The sequence below is a fragment of the Apus apus genome, chromosome 3, assembly GCF_020740795.1.
Source record: "Apus apus isolate bApuApu2 chromosome 3, bApuApu2.pri.cur, whole genome shotgun sequence".
NCBI classification, from domain to species: Eukaryota; Metazoa; Chordata; class Aves; order Apodiformes; family Apodidae; genus Apus; species Apus apus.
In genome coordinates, this window is record NC_067284.1 from 54,392,385 (window position 1) to 54,412,392 (window position 20,008).

General features: G+C 37.8%; 1 protein-coding gene across 6 annotated transcripts in view; it reads left to right on the forward strand.

Moving 5' to 3' along the window:
- Positions 1–20,008, forward strand: part of WDPCP (WD repeat containing planar cell polarity effector) — a 154,351-nt gene that overhangs the window by 77,204 nt on the left and 57,139 nt on the right. For all 6 annotated transcript variants that reach the window (XM_051614937.1, XM_051614941.1, XM_051614940.1 and 3 more), the window contains 3 exons: positions 2,901–3,510; positions 7,767–7,955; positions 10,526–10,649. In XM_051614937.1, the coding sequence (XP_051470897.1) occupies positions 2,901–3,510; positions 7,767–7,955; positions 10,526–10,649 (923 nt within the window). The remainder of the gene's footprint in view (positions 1–2,900; positions 3,511–7,766; positions 7,956–10,525; positions 10,650–20,008) is intronic.

A 20,008-nucleotide genomic window follows, 5' to 3' on the forward strand; every position in this document is an offset into this window, starting at 1 on the left:
CTCTGACAGAGAAACTCAAATCTTCCCTCTCAGATGAAAGAGAATATCCATTTTCCCCTTCAGAGTGCCAAATACCAGTTACATTCAGCAAAACTGGAAACCAGAACAAAGAGGTCTCTCAGCTTGGTACTCTTCTTCCAAGAGGCACATGAGGCCACTGATGCATGAGAAGCAGCTTATCTGTTCCAATCTAAGGAGAAACGTTTCTCTTGTTTTCAGCCAGAATATGAACAGCAACATCTAGAAAAGTTTTCTTTCAGCCTAATTTGTTTAAACATTATGTCAAAACCTCTCTTTTAAAATGCAGCAAATAATTTCTCCCCTCATGGGAACTTTTCCCTAGTTTAAAATTGCATTATATAAAGCAAACAGCCCTACCCTTGACTTCATTTAAAGGATCTGCTCTCAAAATTATGTGAAGCTAGGAAACTTCTAATCTCAAGGCTCATTATGTTAGCCTTCCAAAGTACAAGATTTTACTTTCTTTTAAATTCAAAGTAATGAGTAACATTTTGTCCCACTTTTGCTCTAACGAGGCCGAGCAACATTATTAATTGGATTCATGCTGCCTCTCAAATGATCAAATGACAACATTTACTTTTCTGTGACTATTTTCATTGCTGTTTTCCAGTGGTCACTCCTATGGAGTTCTAAAAATCCCTTTTTCATGTGTTTTCTTCTTTATTGTCTTAAACTTCAAGGCCAGCCTCTCTTCAGTCTTTCATCTCCCATAGGCTTGATTATTCTGTGGATCTTCATGAGTTTCTTGTAGCCTATGAGGAGATGTCCACAGAGGAATGCTGGGTTTGGATCAAAATATGTAGCTGAATAATGCACTGCAATGAAACCTGCCACAGGAAGGCAGAAATCTGAGTCTCAGGGGGCCTCAAGGCTCATTTCACTGAAGTTATGGAAGCTTTGAAGACTTGCTTGGGCAAGATTTCTGTTTCACATATTTGAAAGGCAGCTACCTGGGTCTCTATACACACTCTTAGGGAAAACTGTAGAACAAACAATAACATTTCACCTTGTCTTTATTGGGGGTTACAGAGCTCTGGGGTCACAGTAATCCTTTGTCTACAATAACCTCTCTTACAGGTTTCCTTGCTATGCAATTTAACACCCTAATAAGCTACACACTTCAGCAGTTCTAACGTGCACAGTAGCCGCTGTGCATTTTGTGGGCATAAATGACTCGTTTGCAGATGCTAAGTTCTTGGTGAGGAAATGGTGGAGGTGAGAAAATGTTTTTCAGACTGTATGAGTAATTTAATCTTTTATTTCCTCTTTGGTATATATTTCTGTTGATCATTGCTCTTCACTGAGATCAGTTTACTTGGTTTTCACAAGTTAAATTCATTGGATTCTGTATTAAATGCTTTTGCATGAAGTGCAAACTAGCTAAGACTTTTATATTAACTTGTCAGCTGGTTTGCAGCCACAGAATTGCAATAATTCTTTTTCTTTCTTTTCAATGAGAAACCCTTTTGCTGACAAAATAAGAAAACTGTCAGAACAAAATATCCTAATCACTCTAGCCAACATTCTGAGTAACTTGTCTATAATTTAATAATTTGCTCTGAAGTAATGAATGGTATGTAAAAAATCCCTTTATTTCTTATTCTTCTCCTTTGCAGGATGAACAGCTAAATTCTATGTTCAGTTGGTCTTGTGACCTGTGGAAATCAACTTTAAACTGCTTTAACATTATGTGTGCTTTTCCATTTTCAACCTGAAATTTCCGGATTTCCCTCCCTTACTGTTTCTCTGCCTATTAATCACATTTGTTACCCCTTTCTGTGTAAATGGTACTTGCATACCACCTGGACTCAAAAGAAGAGGCTTACAAAATTAGTGGGAGGTCAGCAGCTTCAGTTTATAATGTGAAGAATGCTGTGGGCATACCTGAGGGTGAGGTTTGGCTCAGTTTGACATTTTCCTTTCACTCTTTATTTCTGCATGAACAAACACCAGCAAGTTTCTGACTGACTTTTACTACACTCAGTCTTCTAGAGACATTAGTTTTCTCTCTCAGAGAAATAGCTTTTCATGAGCCAATTTGTACCTTATTTACAGCTGGTATTTCTCCCAGTTTTTGCCTGCTTGCATCCTGTATAATACCTCTGGCTCAAAGCCATGTATTATAGGACATGAATCATCATTGGAGTCCACTGTTGCCTCCATCGCTCTGTGGTACTTCCCATGTGTCCACACTACAAATTCTTGCACTTTGCCAGCTGCTGTCATTGTATCATGTTCTGCCTTTTTGTTCTTCCCATTCATGCAACTTTCAAGTACCCCTAAATGGTCCCTTTTTTCTGCTCTCACAAATACATTTATTCTGCATCTAGAGCTACATGGCACCAAAGAACATCTACCACCTACTCATTTGGCAATGTGTAGTATAAACTGTTTATAAACATGCTGTTCTTTCTACCACTACAGTGTAATATTTCTGTTACCATGGACCAGAGCAAATGATCATAAGTGCTCTATGTATGATGCTCTGAGTAACCTGTTATAATTTTTTTTTCCAGAAATTTTGGGGTTTATCCCTCACTCTACTTGTAAATAATCAGTTATTCTTTTGTATTAGTCAGCTGCACATTTATCTTCTTACCAACACTGTTAGGACCATCCCCACTTCCATCATCTGCTAACCTGTTATGTATTCTGGACAAACAAATATGGCTCAAACTATATTGCAGGGTTTTTTAATCAAAGGAATTAACTTCTTAAAAGTTAAATCAGTAGATTTTACAACTCTATTTCTAAAATGCCTATTTTTTGTAGCTTGCTGACCCTTGAGAAAGGATACTTCCAGCAGTCTATTTTTTAAATCATCAAAATAAGAATAAATTGTTATAACTTCCTACCAAAATGTTTTGGATTCTTTTCAGGTTCTGAGTTATGTCCGTACAGAATGGGATCCGCTCGATGCTAGCTTCAGCACTAATCAGCCTTATCAGGTTCACACAGTAGAGCACTCCATCTCAGCAGACAAAGAGCCCATGGCTGACAGCTGCATCTACAAGTATGTTAAGAACAAAATTCAGTGTGTGGCAGTCACCAGAATACCACTACGATCCAAGGCCATCAGCTGTTGCAGGGACACTACAGAAGACAAACTAGTCTTGGGTTGTGAAGACTCATCAGTAATTCTGTATGAAGCCTACAACCAAGTGACTCTGTTAGCCCAAGCAGAACTGTTGCCTGCTCTAATAACTTACCACCCATCTGGAGCCATGTTCATAGTTGGAAGCTCTCAAGGGGAGCTGCAACTTTTTGACACGGCACTGTCCCCAATTAAAATTCAGCTCTTAGCAGAAGACTATTCACCTGAGGCAACTCTGCAATTCAGTAAACACTTTGATGTGTCTAGCAGCCTCATCGAGATCCAGTGGGCTGCTCCTCAGGTTGCATCTGCCAGCACTGATGGCACAGACATTTGTGATCGTTTGTTGGTTAGATTCGACAGAGGACCCTTAGGAGTTCTTAACTTCAAACTTGGTAAGTTACTGAGCACATCTATTGGACCTTGAGCTCTCAGGGAAATGTCTGTACCTCACAAGTTTTTGTAGTTTGAAAACAACACCCTCATTTTAAATATGTGGGGCCATAGCCTTAAAAACACATAGTTCAAATAATATCTGAAGATGTAAACCAAGGATTTCATTGTTTCACAAGATATTACTTAATATCTTTTTATATGGGGTATGATAGCATAGGACCCTGATCTGAGGTTGGATCAGGGTCCCATTGTATACCCTGCTACTCTAATAAAGCATAACAATTTCTCATATTGAAAATGATTTTATTCTCTAGTATATAATTTTAGGAATTGTATTCATTCTGTAGTAATAGCCCTAACAAACAAAAATAAAATATTTTCAATAATAGAATATTAATGCCATTTTCTTTCCTAAATTGTTTTTGTGTGTCTACAATGCAACTGTTAATCCTGACTTCAGTATGTGAAGTTGCACCATTTCTTTCCTTGAAGACTTTTCACAGATGGAGGGTTTTCACAACCTTCAGAGAAGTTTGGTCTCTCAGTTAAGTTGCCAGGAGTTGTGAATAAAAGAAGAAGAAATCATACTAATTTTAGAATGTATATAGCACTTCTCATTTTAGGTGCAAGGAGACTTTAAGAGAGTTAAAACCATAACTGTCTTCATTTTACAAACAGAATAACAAGAAGTAGTAAAGGGAAGCTAAAAGGCTTTCCAAGAGTTACACGAGTCAGTGATTGAACAAAAAACAAAACTCTGCTGTTGCTCATCAGTGAGAACTGTATTCATTCCATTCAAGTTGGACAAGTTACAGTGCTGCAAACCCACTGGGAGGGCTAAAAAAACAGTTGTGCTTAAATCTTCTGACTACCAAACCAGTGTTTTAGCAGGACCTACAGCCATGTTGAATATACTCATTCTGGAAAATGTCAGCATTTTGCTCATTGTCCAAGGAAACAGGATTGCATTTGTAGAGTTTTTTATTATTACAGGAGTTTTTTATTATTCTCTTGTATAAAGCTATTGAGATTAGGAAGAAGTTTTTTTTTAAAAAAACAAACCCTAGGTGATAGTAAGGTTTGAAAATCTACTATATTTCTTTACTGATTGAGACATACATATGCTTTTGTGGAGAAAAATCCTGTCTAAAAGTTCTGTAGACCTAATAATTTCAAAGACTAAATTTAAAAAACTTTAACTATGTCACTACAAAAAGGTAAATTAATATCAGAAGATGTTAGCAACAAAAATGTTGGGTTGGCTTATAGTTGTATAGCTCTAAGAGAGCTGATCCAGATTATTACTGTTATCTGAAAATACTATGTAAAAAACTGTTTACAAGTTATCATTTATTTTGAGATAATTCAGCTGCATTATGTTCAATAACAAGTTTAATAGTTGCAGCATACCCCAGAACACTAATTATAAGAGCTATATGATGTTTTTGTGCATGTTGGCCATTACTAAAAACCCCTCTAAATTACCTTTTACCTGTCAAGCAGAAGGCACTCTACCCACATCTACCTTGCTTTTCTTCAGTTCTCCCTTGTGGGGTTTTCTCACAACAGCTTTCCGGAAAGCACTTGCTATCTTTAGCACATTTATGTTCTTATGAAGGCAAGCAGGCTCTCAGTGCAGGGATTTAGAGGCCTTTCCTACTAATTGCCAGCTTGTAAACTTAATTGGACTGTCTCCCTGGGCACTGTTCCTAAATCAATTAGGCAGTGAGTTGGCTGTCGCCTCTTTTTCCCAAGCAGGTTGCCTGGAAGCACACTACCCAGGTGAAGTCAAGCATCCAAATGGGAAGATGTTGACCTCTACAGCTGGAAGTTATCACATTTTAAAATTCATTCTGAATAATTACTGTAAAATCTCTTCTAGGAAGGAGGCAAAGCTTTCTCTTTCCCCTCTCCCTCGCTTCCTCTTTGTAGGCCACTGTGCCAAAACATGCTGTTCTCCACTGTGTGCTAGTTTTCAACTTTACCCCTCTTCAGATTGCCACACTACTAAGGTGATGCTGTGTTGATTAGTCAGTTTCTCTTCCCAACATGAGCAGCTTTTAGGTCTCTGCTATTTAAAAAAATAATATAAATAAATATAAATCAGAAGAAAAATGTAGGGGTCCATGACAGCAAAACCGAGACAGGCATTTGGGATTGAAATAAAATCCATAATTAACTCCTGACTTGGAATTGTTTCCCATAAGTCTGTTAAGAAACTATGTCAATGAGAGGAGGCAAATATGTTTTTAACTTCCAGCTAACATATGATTTTGGACAAGTTCTGTGAATTTTCTATTATGCTGTCTAGCCAGCTCTATTTTAGGAAAAGATTCATATTACATTTACCCTTAAACATGAACGGCAAATAGTTTTAGTGTCTAATGCCAAACTAATTTTCAAAAGCATTTTGGCTTCTTGTCATTGATGTCAACCCAGATCTTGGATAGTGCCAAACTTGGTACTGGTGCCAGTGGTTCAGTATTGCTGGCCTCGAAAGACATTTTAAATATAGTATTATATTTAATTAGCATGCGAATAAGTATTTTCATCTTCACTTAGTGATTATGTGAAGATTTCCCAACTTATGTAATACTTTAAAAACACTAAACGTTTAGGAAGAATAAAGCCTACCATAACAATTAGATATTATCACACATACACAGGTTAAACATGGCTATTACACAGTATTATGTCCATAGGCTTTAATACATGCAAATGTAAAGTGAAATGCAATAGACAACCATGTCTTTTCTTCAATGACACTACAAAACTAAAGTATTTCTCTGTTACAAAAAATAAATATGTAAGCTTTTTTCCCCATTGTGTCAGATATGCAGGTACTCGGCAGGTTACTTGTGCTTGAGCTTGTTTTGCTCTTTTTTCTCAAATGTTATTTTACATCACAAACAATACTCACAACTACATTTATACAGGCTACTCAGAGATGTTGTGAGGGCTCCATCCCTGGGAGTGTTCAAGGCCAGGTTGGATGGGCCTCTGAGCAGCCTGTTCTAGTGGGAGGTGTCCCTGCCCATGCAGGGGAGTTGGAACTTGATGATCTTTAAGATTCCCTTCCAAGTCCAAACATTCTGTGATTCTGTGATTTATGAAAATTTTGTGAGGTATGTTTTCTATATATCCAGTCTGCTTTTCTGTTATCACTTTTTTTCCCAGCCATACTAAGGCTTTAAAAGATCAGTATTGAAAAACAGCTTTCTTGTCAGAATTTTTTCCTTAAAATCAGTTTTAACAAACAACATCAGAATATAAATTGAGAGACTAAATGATGTTATGTTTTTATTTAAAGAGAGGTGAACATTAACTTTGTTCTGATCTGTTTCTAATATCTGGAGCCATAGTGATACAGAATACTCTAGCACAGTGTCCCAAAGCAAGCAAGAATAGCTAAAATGTCATGTGTGACCTATGACACATGATCATATGGGTAGTCAGAGATGATAAATAACATTAGTCTCTGCAGCTTTTCAGTCACCTTTTCTGTTCAGAAGCTGAGACTTACAAGTCAAGAAAATTTTTGTCTTTTAATTTTTACTTTTCAGAGTAAAGTGATGTAGATAAATCACGTTCTTACGGAGTGAGGAATGTGTTGGGTTTTTTTTCTCTTACCAAGCTTGTTCTTGCTTTCATGTGCAACTGCAATTCAGAAGTTCCTAAATGTTGATATCTTTCATTATATTCCCTCGCAGAAGAAATGCTTCATTTACAGAATTTTGCCAAGCTAGAAGTAAGGTCTAGAGCAATTGCAATATAGGGAGCAATTGAGTAAATGCTGCTTTGAAGTTTGAGCTGCTATGAGCTTGTATACGTAGGTGTGTTTCTGTGAGACAAATGCTATTTTTTAGTGTTCTCCAGCAGTATTTCCCTACAGGCAGGAGGTAATAAAAATATTAATTTATCACCTCTAATCTAATAATGATAAAATGGTAATAAGCATTTTCTACCAAGTTTAAAACAATCTTCATTGTAAGATGTTGTCATTAATATATATTGGCCATGTTCACTCAGCCTCCATGTGCAAAGTTCATTAATGGTTTTTCTGTGCTCTCCAAAGCACCCTCAGCCTACACATACCAAGATAATAAGGAGCTATCTCACATACACATTTGAAAGTAAACCTATTAACCTAAACTTCCAAATTTTAATCAACAGCAATTACTTTTTACTGTACTGAAAAGCAGTCAGGTACTGGTTTACATAACACTATACTTGGTTTTGATATTTCCTGTAAAAGGTGTGAACACAAGAGGACAGCTGGGCCTTGTGGAAATCATCCACCAGTACATTCGTTACGATGAGATACATGAGGCAATTAATATCCTGAACACCATGAACTGGAACACAATGGGTCATCAGTGTTACATATGCTTGAGTGCCATCGTCAATCACCTTCTTAAACAAAAACTTACACCAGACAGAGAAGGTAAGGGACTGATGGTATTTTTAATGTGTTTTTGTGGTGTCTTTTTAGTTCATATGTGGATTATGATCCACATATGATTTATTGACTTTGTAAAGAAGACAATAGTGAGAATCCAGGCAGTCAGCCAGACTGTGTACTCAGTAATCAAACATTGTATGTAGAGAAGTAATTTCAATAAAATTTGGATCAATGTGTTGATTGCATTTTAGTTCATTTGTATTGATAGTGATACTAAAATAATGCATCTTTTAATATATATATGATATAGGCATGACTGTACTATATAGCACTATCTTATATGTCCTGTAACTTTATTCCATTACATAAATTTAGCTTATGTTACAGACTAACGTGTTCATATAGGATAGAAATGTTTGTTATATATCCATACTGAGACAGCACCAACTTAAGGAGGGATGCTTTCCTGTGACAGGGACAAGAGATTTCTGTATGGTTTTTAAGGTGCTTTTGAAGGGTCATTCTTTCATTACAGAATCCAAAGACTTTGAATACACTATCCTCTGCTGCCTCCTTTAGGATTATAGAATTTGTCCTCACTGCAATATGCTGGCTCCCTGCAGTAGTAGCTGGGTTCCTTCACAAGAAATTATGAATTTTAGGGTCAGCGTCTTCTCTGCAGAAGGCTGGTGTGCTGCCTTCCTCTTATTTGCTATCAGTCTTGAAACTCAATAGACTTCAAGATTTGAAGTGCCTTGATTTAGTGAAGGTGTTATCCTCCAGTCTAGCAGACAGACAGCTGGGGACCAAGCATCTTTTGGGGCAAGAAAGAATACTTAGGATTCTGGTGTGTTTAATGATAGAAAAACTCCAAGGTGTTTGGAGTTGTTGCTGCCAAGCCATCAGCTGTTCCATTTTGAGGGATCTGACTTGAAAAAATCTCTGTGTTGCAAATATAGTGTACCCTTTCTAAGTAAAATATGCTTTTAAAAAGACCCATGAAAAGGGCTGATTCCCAAACTCTTGTAAAAATATGCACCTTATAAATAGATTTTTGTGTGTTTCCCCCCATGCAGCTTGCTAACACTGTTTGCAGCAGATGGAATTTCATTCAGTCCAGGAGTTATTCTATATGAATCTAACAAATTTGGCATGGTAATTTCTTTTCTTTTTTATTAGCAAAACCCAGGGGGGCCTTTTATTTATAGCGATGGGGCAGTTATCTTTGAGATCTTCATTCTGCCTTCAACATCAAGCTGGGATATCTAATGAATCTGTAACTGTGCTAGTATTTACTCATATTCCATGTACATTGAAATATTTCAGAAGTACAAAACAAGCTGTCAGGAAGACAGCAATGGCAAGAGAGTATGGCTTGTTTTTGCAAAGGTACTGCTGTATTCAATTTTAATCTCAATTGACTGCTGCTTTGAAAGAAAATACCTTTAAAGTTCAACTTATCTTCCTATCTAGATTTAAGGTAACACAAAACCTAATTTACTAACAGTTTGCCAGTGTTCCTAACACAGTACTTTTAGCACAGTTAGTGCTATCAGGCCTAATAAAACAAAATGTAACTATGCTTGGAAATAAAGAACCATTATCACTAAATACAGAAATGGCTAGTTTAAGCAAGTGTTAGTAACAGAAAATCAATGAGATTTTGTCTGCCTAATGAGAGAATAGGTTATACTTTGCTTTTAAGGCCCCTGCAAAATTCTGATTAGCAGTAGCAGTTGGCACATTCACTCTGAAAGGAGAACGTATATAACAAATATATAGCAAATTCTCCCTGTTCTGCCTACAAGAACTTGTACTACATGTTAACTCTCAAGCAGAAGTCACATAATACAAACATTATTGATAATTTAAATTTCCTTTCAGCTAAGTCACAAATGTGTACCGTGTATTTTATTGTATTATTTATTATTTTGTATTAAAAACCTGTAGAAAAATGCCTAAGAGGTCCAGCTGTGACATTTAGCCATCCGAAAGTATTTAAAGTGGAGAGACTTTCTGTAACACAAGGGCTTTATTTTGTTGATTACAAGGGAGGTTATCCTGGTTCCCACCACTATGCACTGTAGAAGAATCAAACCCTTGGGACTTCTAGGCCCTTTTATTTGAAGTTTTTCAAGAACTGTTGGCTGAAGGAGGTTTCTTAGACCTCCAGGCCATCACAAGAAAGGCTCTGTCACCTGCTGACCTGACACAATAATCCCTAAAAACCTGAAATTCCTTGCTGTTTGCCTAAGAGGACTAAGATGATTTGAGCTAATTGAGAGCTGATCTCTACTGTATTACTCTTATGAGTCACTTTTAATTGTACACTGCTGGTAAGAATTTGATGTATTATTTGATGTATTATTTGATGCATTCTTCATCCTTTTGACAGCTTTTGTTGCACAAAGTCATTGTCAACTCTACCTCAAAGTGAAAGTTTATATGCACATTTGTGTTTCTGCAATCTATCATATTTTAATTTCATCTGTCCAACAACGACATCACATTTCATCAGAGTCTGAGGAATTTGACTGACTGCAAACATGAGCAACCTGTTGTAATTGAAATGGTTTCACTTGTTTCATTGCTCCTGTGTTTGAACTCCACAGCACAGCTTGAGGCAAGCCTTGGAACCTTTTATGCTCCAACAAGACCCCTCTTGGATACCACTGTGCTGGAGTACAGGGACCCAATCAGCAGATACGCAAGAAGGTTTTTTCACCACCTGCTCAGGTGAATGACAGTTTCAGCTTCTATCACCTTAAAATTAATTGCATATTTCAATAACTACCTGCTTTAATGTGGTTAACATTTTCCAAGAGGACCACCCCTGAAAAAAATGCATTCATTGTTACTGTTTGTTTAACTTGCTCTTCATTCCTTTCAAGTACAGTATTGCAGATAAAATGCTATTCAGAGCTCTTCTATCATCAATACACTTAAAATGAATCACCCTTTCCCTTTTAGTTTGACAGAAAAATAGATAGCATGCTTCTTCAAGATTTATATTCACCAACTGCTTGCAGATTAACTATTGAAACAGCTCACAAGCTTGGAGAAAACACTGAATTTAAATAGATGCTAAAATGTAAATGAATGGTGCATGATCCAAGACACTTTTGCCTTTGCACCTCAGCATTCTGTTATTCTCATCCTCGAAGTTCTGATGTAGAAATTAATATGCCAAAATTTTTCAGTGAATTTTCAGAACCATTAAAATAAGAGAAAATTAAATATTACATTTGTCTGTAGATGATATTACATTAGAAAAGTCATGATACCAAATTTAGCTAGAATTTTTACTGCATTGGTTTATTGCTATACTTTTCCTTCATAATAAATGAATAGCCAGATTTTCATCAGTTACAAATATCAATAAACAGTAGTTTAACTTGCTCATGTGTTCAACCACAACTACAGCTGGAATATTCCCTCTGAGAATTATCCAGTGTGTGAAAATAAGGAGATACTGCCTTCTGTGTGATACAATGTTTGTAACACCTTGTTGAGGAGGAGTGTAGATGGATATAGTGAGAAGACTAGCAATGCACCTTTTTTTGGTGATTCATCCAGATTATATATGTTGTCTGCATATGCCAAGCTAGGAACTACAGCTTACTTTGATAGTACAGTTTGCACTCCTTCCAAATCTTAAAGAGAAATATTTTATACTATCTTCTGCATTTTGAATCTGAGTAGGATCATCTTTCTGGTAAACAGGTCCATTCCAATGGGCAAATTATTCTAAGTAGATGAATGCTCCACATATCTGCAAAATATGCACTAAACTTACACTGTAGTTTTCTTAATAGATGTGGCCGCAATAGCAGGTACAGACTCTGCTTTTGCCTTTCTCCTATAAACCAGCAGGGAAGATCTGATGCTGCAGTGGCCAACTGTAGTGGCTGTAGGCCAGTTGCCTGCAGAGGACAGATGTGGAAAGAATGCCTCAGAGGTTGCTGAGAGGTGTTACTATAGTGCTTTTACATCTGCAAGGGAACGGCGTATTCCCTCTGACTCAGGATTTGCTTCCAAGTGCTAGCAGGCATGCAGAGGCATGGGGCCCTGGATGAGCTTTCAGCCCTTGGGGCTGCTGAACACAGCTCAGCTGAAAGACTGACTCAATCTCCCTAGCAAACAAGAAGCTTCAGTGTCAAAACACTGCCTGGACAGTGTGGGGCACAGACAGGAGGTGTGCTGGAGGGTCTGCTTGTGTCTTTTGCCTCCACTTTAAAGCCAGTCTTGAACAATCTACTGTTGTGGCAGGTTTTGGAACAAATGTGTGTTATTTTGCTGTTTCCCTATTGTCAGAGGGATTTGTATTTAACTGAATCAAAGCGATAGGATCATGTGATTGCTGCAGAACAGATGGTAATGCTTAAAGCTTATCTGAGAAGACATAATCTAAGTACAAAATGAAATGTTCAGAAATGGGAGATTTATCTGATAGAAAGCAAGGAAATTGTCCACAGCTGATCTTATTGTATGAAGTAGCTGTGCCTTAATTGGTGTTTATTTCTTTTTAGACATTTTCTTAAGTGACTAGAATGTTTTGAATGTAGGCTAAGTGGAGAGTACTACAGATTTGTTGGAGGAATGGTAAACCATGGTTCTGGGTAAGAGAATGCCATCTAGGTGTGATGCAATGTCTAGGAGAATCATAGGGAGGCGCAACGCTCACTAATTCTTTTAGGCACACAAAAGGTGCAATCACTGCTATTATATCTGCCTGTGAGGAGCCAGCAAGGCAAGCCACTTCTGCCAGCCTCTGCATATTCCAACTGCATATTCTGAACAGGAAGAAAAGTGAGGAGAAAACTGTGCTCTTCTCTCTTCAGCTCACCATATTATGCCCATTAGGACACTGAAAATGGAGTAGTTCTTCCACTACCTGTTTGTCAGAGATAGCAACTGTATCTGGGCATCAGCAAGGCTTTATTTTAAGTCAGCTATATGCTCTCTGTCTCAACGTTTGTTATTTCATGTATTCACTTTTTTACCCTTATTCATTTAGCACTGAGTACTTGCAGACTAGTTACAAATAGTTAATGAATCTCTTCAGAGTGAATTTGTGTTACCACAGATGTGTTTGCATGACCAAACACGATGACTTGAATGCAGATGCACTGTAAACTGTCAGCGCCAACTTGATGCAGCACCGGGGGACTTTTGTTGCTCTCTTGTGAGCATGAAGAGACAAAAGCAGTGATCACTTTGTATCCTGTTTCAGCAAGAAGTAGAGGAAACATAGCGCTTGTTAAATTACATGCACTGTATGGCTGATACTCAAAAACCACTTCTTGGAATAGAGTAACGGCTTCTGTGTTTCCCTTGGGCTTCAGAGAAAGCAAGCAGCACATGAACAGAAAGTGAAATCCAAGGATGAAGAGCTAAAACACAGGGAGAAACTCAGAAGTGAGGTAGGAAGAGTGGGGAAGGAGAGATAAGAAGCATGAGAGAAGGAACTGGAGGTGAAGGACTAAAGGCAGTGATGGTGATGTAGAGAGTCCTGCAAAAAGACAGTGGGAGTACAGAGCAAAATGGGAGAAGAAAGCTTAGGGCGTGTGTAGTGGCCTATACAGGAGACCAGACATGTAAGGGATGGACAGGGAAGGGCGGAGTCTTTCATACAAGATTAAAACATTTCAGTGTTGCTAGATCTAAATCTGAAAAATGTTCATATAAACAAGTTTTCACCCCTCTCTCCAGCTTCCTTTGAATGCCCCACCAATATGCCTTAAGCCTTTTCTAGAAGGACCCACTCTTGGGAGAGAAATATTAATTCATTCTGCATGCTGAGACAATCTTTGACCTGCCTGCTGAGTCTGCCAAAAGGTGCCAGTTATTGTACTTTTTAAGATGTGAGTGTCTGCATTTACTAGAGTTGAGAAATAGTTACATTTTCAGAAAGGCTATCCTCACCTAGTAATAATCATGTGCCAGTGATTTTAATCTTTACTGTAGGCTGAAAACTTGTATATCCAGTCACAAATAACTGGAGACATCCATTTTTACATTATCAGTGAGATTATAGGCTCACTATTGTTCTACCATCAAAGAGATAAGTTTATAGAAAATACTGAATGCTGTGTTGGTAGCTTTCCTCTTTTAGGTATCAGGCATTTTAGAAAGAAGATGCTCCATCATTACTGGCTGAATTGCAAGTATGTGTTAGAAATTATGATGCTGCAAGCTGAGATGGGCCAAGGAACACTGACAGCACAATTGAAATGGATCACGATAAGAAGGAAGAAAAATGCTTTGCAACGTACTTGACATAGCCTTGCCATTTGTATCCATCGTTATAAAAGCTAAGTTCAGTTTCCATGAAAGTAGAAATTTAGAGCTTCACAGGTAAAGGCCCTGAATATGGTATATGGAATACCTCCAAAACCAGGCGTTCAGTATACAAACTTAAAATTAAAGGCCTCTTAATTATATGTCAGGGATCCATTACAACAGTATTTATGGAACGAATCATTATTTTCACTTTAAATTCTTATCTATAATTAAAAAAACACAAGAACTGAATTACAAGTATAGAAATGTATATTAGGTGTTCCTTGCCACTTGAGCAGCACTCCAGCATTTCATTGTGATGTCACTGCTTATAATAATACAATGCATTGTATCATTATGTAAAATGTTGCGCAGAGGTGGATTTATTAGGAAGCCTTGGGTAGCTGTAACCTTCTTGCCCCCACCCTTTTGCTGAGCTCTGCCTACTGAATATATTTGTGTAATGCGGGAGTGGCTGCACAACCTCCTGCCTCTGTATAACAGCCTCATCTGGCCGTGTACAGAACATGGAATGGGATGGAATAGTTTTTCACTCGTTAACTACGGCATCTCTGACTCATGGCTTTGCTTCACTCTGATCAAGCATTCGTAAATTGTACTTGTCATATTTTCTAATGCATGAAATTATCTTGTTTGTTTGACACACACACAGAGGCACAAACACACGCCCTCTCTGTTTTGTTCAAATTTTTCTGTCTCTGTCAGACAGACAGTGAGAAAGTAACGTAGCTTGAGCTGGAGGTAAAGGCTGGGCTGGAAATTTTAAAGTATGAACTGCAGCTCAGGAGTTGTAGAGTTAGAATGCAGCCACAGCTCCATGTTTCTGCAGTGCCCTTTCCTCCTTTGTAATTCTGTTGTGTTTGTGAATATGCAATGGGATCTTTTTGCCTTTTTTTTTTTTTTCTAGATGGAAAAATACTAAATGCAAAACCATTTGGACTCTTCCATCTGACAGTTCTATTAAGAGAATGTAATTGGGGTTTTTTCCCCATAGTACAAATATGTTTCCCCACAAAGCAAAGCTTTGTTGTAAACAACATGATAGTGCATTTGCTTCTTTCAAGAGCAAAGTGCAGCTCTGATCACATGCACTGGTAGAATTTTGGATGGGTTCATGAAAGATTCTCCTTTGTCTGAATCAAAAAATTAAAACCTCTGCCATGTTTTTACTGTTACTGTTTTTTCTCCTTCACAAATCCTCTCAGAAGTCTTGTGTACTCTTCTCAGTGTTCAATGTAAGATGTTACTGGTTGAATGCAAAGACGAATTTAGCTGCATGTTGGGCAGAACATTCATAAATGGCTATGACTTTACACACAGAGCTTGCTAGAGCTCCTTTATAAATAAAAACTCATAAAGGGGATGAGAAAGTAGGTGGTCAGTCGCATCAGGGGAGATCTGCTTTCAGCCAGTACTGATTTTTATGAACCACTTCACTGTTCAAGAGCTCTGAAGTGTACTGCTACACTACCTGACATGTTGCCTTGATCACTTAAGTCCAAGACAGCCTTTGAAAAGTGAAAATAAAGCTCTTCCACCCTGCAGGTACACCTCTTATGCAGTACTAACTACCCCTTGGTAAGCAGGTTCCCATATTGCTACACTGCCATCTGCAAAGCAGATATTCACTTTGAGTATTCCATACTAAATAGGACTCTAAATCAAAAGTGAGAAAATGCCTCAACTCCATAGCAATAGTTCCCAATCGCACCTACTGCCAGCTGTGTGGAACGGAGGGACAGAGTGAGCAAAGAGCTTTTATTATCCTTTTAAAGAGCACCCTAAAAGTAGAATCTATAATTATATTAGTACATAGTGTGTCACAAAGTGTGTATAAACATTAATGATGACATTTTTCAGGACTAAGAATGTCTTTTATATTCGTAAGGTAACCTATTAGGCATTAAATTATGCCTTCAGATAAAATGACCACTGATGTCAGTCAGGTTCTCTATGGTGGCCACATGAACAGAATTCGTCTCTATGGGAGTAAGTTCAGTAGTGGCATTCTGACTAAAGTGGCACCTTCTGGAGAGGACTTTGAAGAGTTGCTTTTTGTCATCTTGTGAAAACGATCAAAACCAAAGGTTTTCATATTACCGTGAAATTGATAAATGAGATTTTCAATTGCTGTGATGGAACTGCACATGAAAAGATTCCCCTCGTCATGCTTCTTGACCTGTTTTACAAGCAAGAAATAAAGACACCTATTTAATGGAACTAGATTATTTTTGCAGTTAAAGAGGTTAAATATCTCAGGAAAAGTTTAGAATATCTTTGCTTCGGTCCTGTGTTGCTAATGATTTGGTTTTTTCCTTAAATCAGCTCCACAACAGTTTTCAGTTTCAGTCAGATGCTTTGATGGCACAGGAATGGCTCCAGGATTTAATTCTCTAGGGGTGATTACAATGCAAGAGATAGTGAGCAAAATACTGGGGGAGAGGGGAAAACAAATGATGTTACATAATTGCTTTAGAATAAAATCCTGTAAAGATAAACCACAAGAAATCTCTGTCAGAGATTTGGGCAAGATTTTCTGCTGGACCTAATGGGGAACATTGCTTGGAGCATGGGAAAAATGGCCCCTCCCATAGAGTTAGAACAGTCCCAGAGCTGGTGCCATTTCCCACAGCCACCCAAAGATGGCTGTTTGGTAGCCCAGAGTGTCATGGGTCCTCCAGTTCTGCCACATCCCCACCCATGGGACTGCACTAGAAAGAAGGAACATGGAATAGCTAAGCTAGACTAATGTTCTTCGTGCCAAGGCTATTCCCACATGCAGGTTAATCTGACTTTGATATTGCTACTTTTAGAAGCAAAGCCCACACAGAAACCATTGTTTTGTTGTATTGTGTAACTGATAATCTGCCCTTGTAAGGTGTTTTTTCCTGCTGTATCAGCTTTGTAATTCCCTTGAAATCTGAGGGGATTTGGGCATACATCGAGTGCAAGAAACAATGCAAATATACCATAGTCAAGGACTAAAACTCAATAATAAGTTATTAAAAGCACATCTCCACCTTTGAGCAGCTGTAGTAAGTCATCCTCAGCTTTCCTTTGCAGGTCATCAGTTACTCCCACCCCATCAACTCTGCCTAGTCACTAATGATATCTCCTTCTAGGGCAACACTCAAAAATCACTTATTGAGGTCCTGACCAAGAACCAGACTTGAAGATATTGTTTTTTCCTTGCAGTCTTTCTAGATTGATTTGTCTCATGTCTTTACCAAGATACTTCTTTATTAATCTTCAGAGTCTTCCTGGGCCCCACAACTACACTTGACTTTTCTGTATATGCACATCTGACAATTTTTGGTCATAAACTCAGCTCATCATTACAGAACATGGCTTGGCAATCCGTATTCCTTTTGTTGTGTGCAGAAAATTTTATTCTCCTCCCTAGAGAGCTTTCTTTTTTTGACTTTTATCCCACTTCTATCCAAGACCCTCCAGGAAGAGCTGACTGAACAGTCAGGCAGCTCTAGGCTTCCTATCTTCAAATGCAGAACTCCCTTTTATGGTTCTTCAGAACCAAGGAGCCTGCTAAGGGAAGGATACCATAAGTAAAACAGAGAACAAAAGTCAGCAATAGTCAAATGTTCAATAACTGGATGTAGTGTCTTGGGGGTGTACCTCACCTCTTCTGACTTAATAATGTAGAATTTAGATGTCCTACAAGCTCATCTGAGCTTCCTCTGTAGTTAATATAAAGACCTGGGCACCCAAAGGATGAGTAATCCTGTTGAAGGGAGATGTCCAAGATAAGCCTGGAAAATGAAACGTCAGTGCCTATCCCTATCAATTAACTAGAAAGGGAGCCTACCCAATTAGCTTTAATTAGCCATGTAAAGGTGAGCTGTTTGAAGATAAATAGAATGATTTGCACTGTAAATGCCTAGCTCCTGTATCACATTATTACTGGCCAGTTAACAGAAGAATCTTAGATGCTCAGATGTAGGTTCTGTAATAGAAGGAGACAGGCAGAAAGACTAGCTAAAATATGTGAAGAAAGGTTTACAGAAGGACACAAAAAGAAGATAGGCATTCAGTTCTCTTTAAAATTCTCCTTTTGACCAGCTGGCCAGTGTAGGAGAGGGTGGAGATGTTTCTTAGCTTACACTGGCAATTGTTGAAGTATCAATAAAGGAGATCATACCATAGACAGATAAACAGTAATATATGACCAGCACTAGATAAAATCAATCCAGAATTTCACAAGGTATTCAGGCATAAAATAGCTGAAATGCATACTATGGTGTATAACCTCTTACTGTAGCACCTGAGGACAGGAACATGGAAAATATTATGTCAGTTTTCAAAACACAGTCTGGAGAAAAGAACTGTAGCCCTGTGTCCAACCTCTGTACCAGTGCAATTAGTAGAAACTATGTTAAAAAAATTGTGAACATACAGGCAAATACATTGTATTGGGGGAGAGTCACCAGAATTTCTGTAAAGACAAGTCATGACTCAAAATTCTATTTTTTTTATGTCAGCAACCATGTCAGTAATGGATATCCAGCAGCTAGTGATGAAAGTTTGACCATTGAAGACCTTTTTGGTCTTAAAGAAACTAAGCTGCCACAGGATAAGAGGGAAGCTCTTTTTAAATAGATATTATTTCCTAGATAAGTAATTACTTAAAAGGTAAGAAAAAGAGTAAGAGTAAATGGTCAGTTGTCAATGGAGGTCAGCAATTCAAATTATAAGTACAACATATCTATACTCATAAGTAGCCTGGCAAAGGGGCAAATAGTGAGGTGCCAGCATTTGCTAATGTTACTAAATTATTAAGACTAGTAAAGACAGGGCCCACTGTGAAGAACAGCAAAAGGGCTTCACAGGACTCAGTGGCATAGAGTCAAAATGAAAGATGAAGTTAAATGTAAATAAATTCAAAGTGAAGCAAGCAGTAGAGGGTGACTCATCACTTCATGTATAAAATTAGTCAGAGCTCACCAATATTCTGGAAGAAGAATTTTAAGTCCCATAATCTGTAAAAGGTTAGAACTCAAAATCTTTAGGAAGCGCAGCAAGAATTATTAAAGGCATGAAACAGCTTAACTAAAAAGAATTACTAAATAGAGTAGAACTCCTCAACCTAAAGAAGAGGCAAATGAGATAGAGATCTATTACATTGCAGTAAGGAGAAAGAGGACAGTAAATGACTGCTCACTGCTGCTTCTAATACAAAAACTAGAGGTCATCAGTTGAAGCTAGCACATGGCTGTTTCAAAATATAGTGATTCTTCACCTAACATATAATTAAAATATGAAGCTGCTTACCACAGGATGTTGTGGATGATAAAATTGTATGAGTTGAAAAGCAAGGTTCAGGGAAGAGAAATTCACTGAGGAATACTAACACAGAAACCACCTCCAGCTCAGCAAATACCTGAACCACAAATTGTTGGAGACTGGGAGACTACTTAAGGAAGTATCACTGTATGCTAGCCCTATTCTTATATTCTTTCCTAGGTGCCTAGTTGTTGGCAAGATCTTAGGTATGCCTTTGGTCTGAGCAAATGGTCATTCTTACTTTTGATGTCCTTGCACTTGACTCTGTGCAGAAAGAGCAGAAAATACTAATTAGTTTTCCATTTTCTCCATCAAAAATGTGCCAAAATTCATAGGAACAAAATTCTTGAGAATTTCTTGTCTGGCTCTCCTGTGGTTGTATTTGCTGAAATGGAGTTTGTATGTGTGGGAATTTTATGAGCATTACCACTGCATTATTTTATTATAAAGAAATAATATTGAGTATTGACAAGCCTAGATAGAAAAAGCAAGCA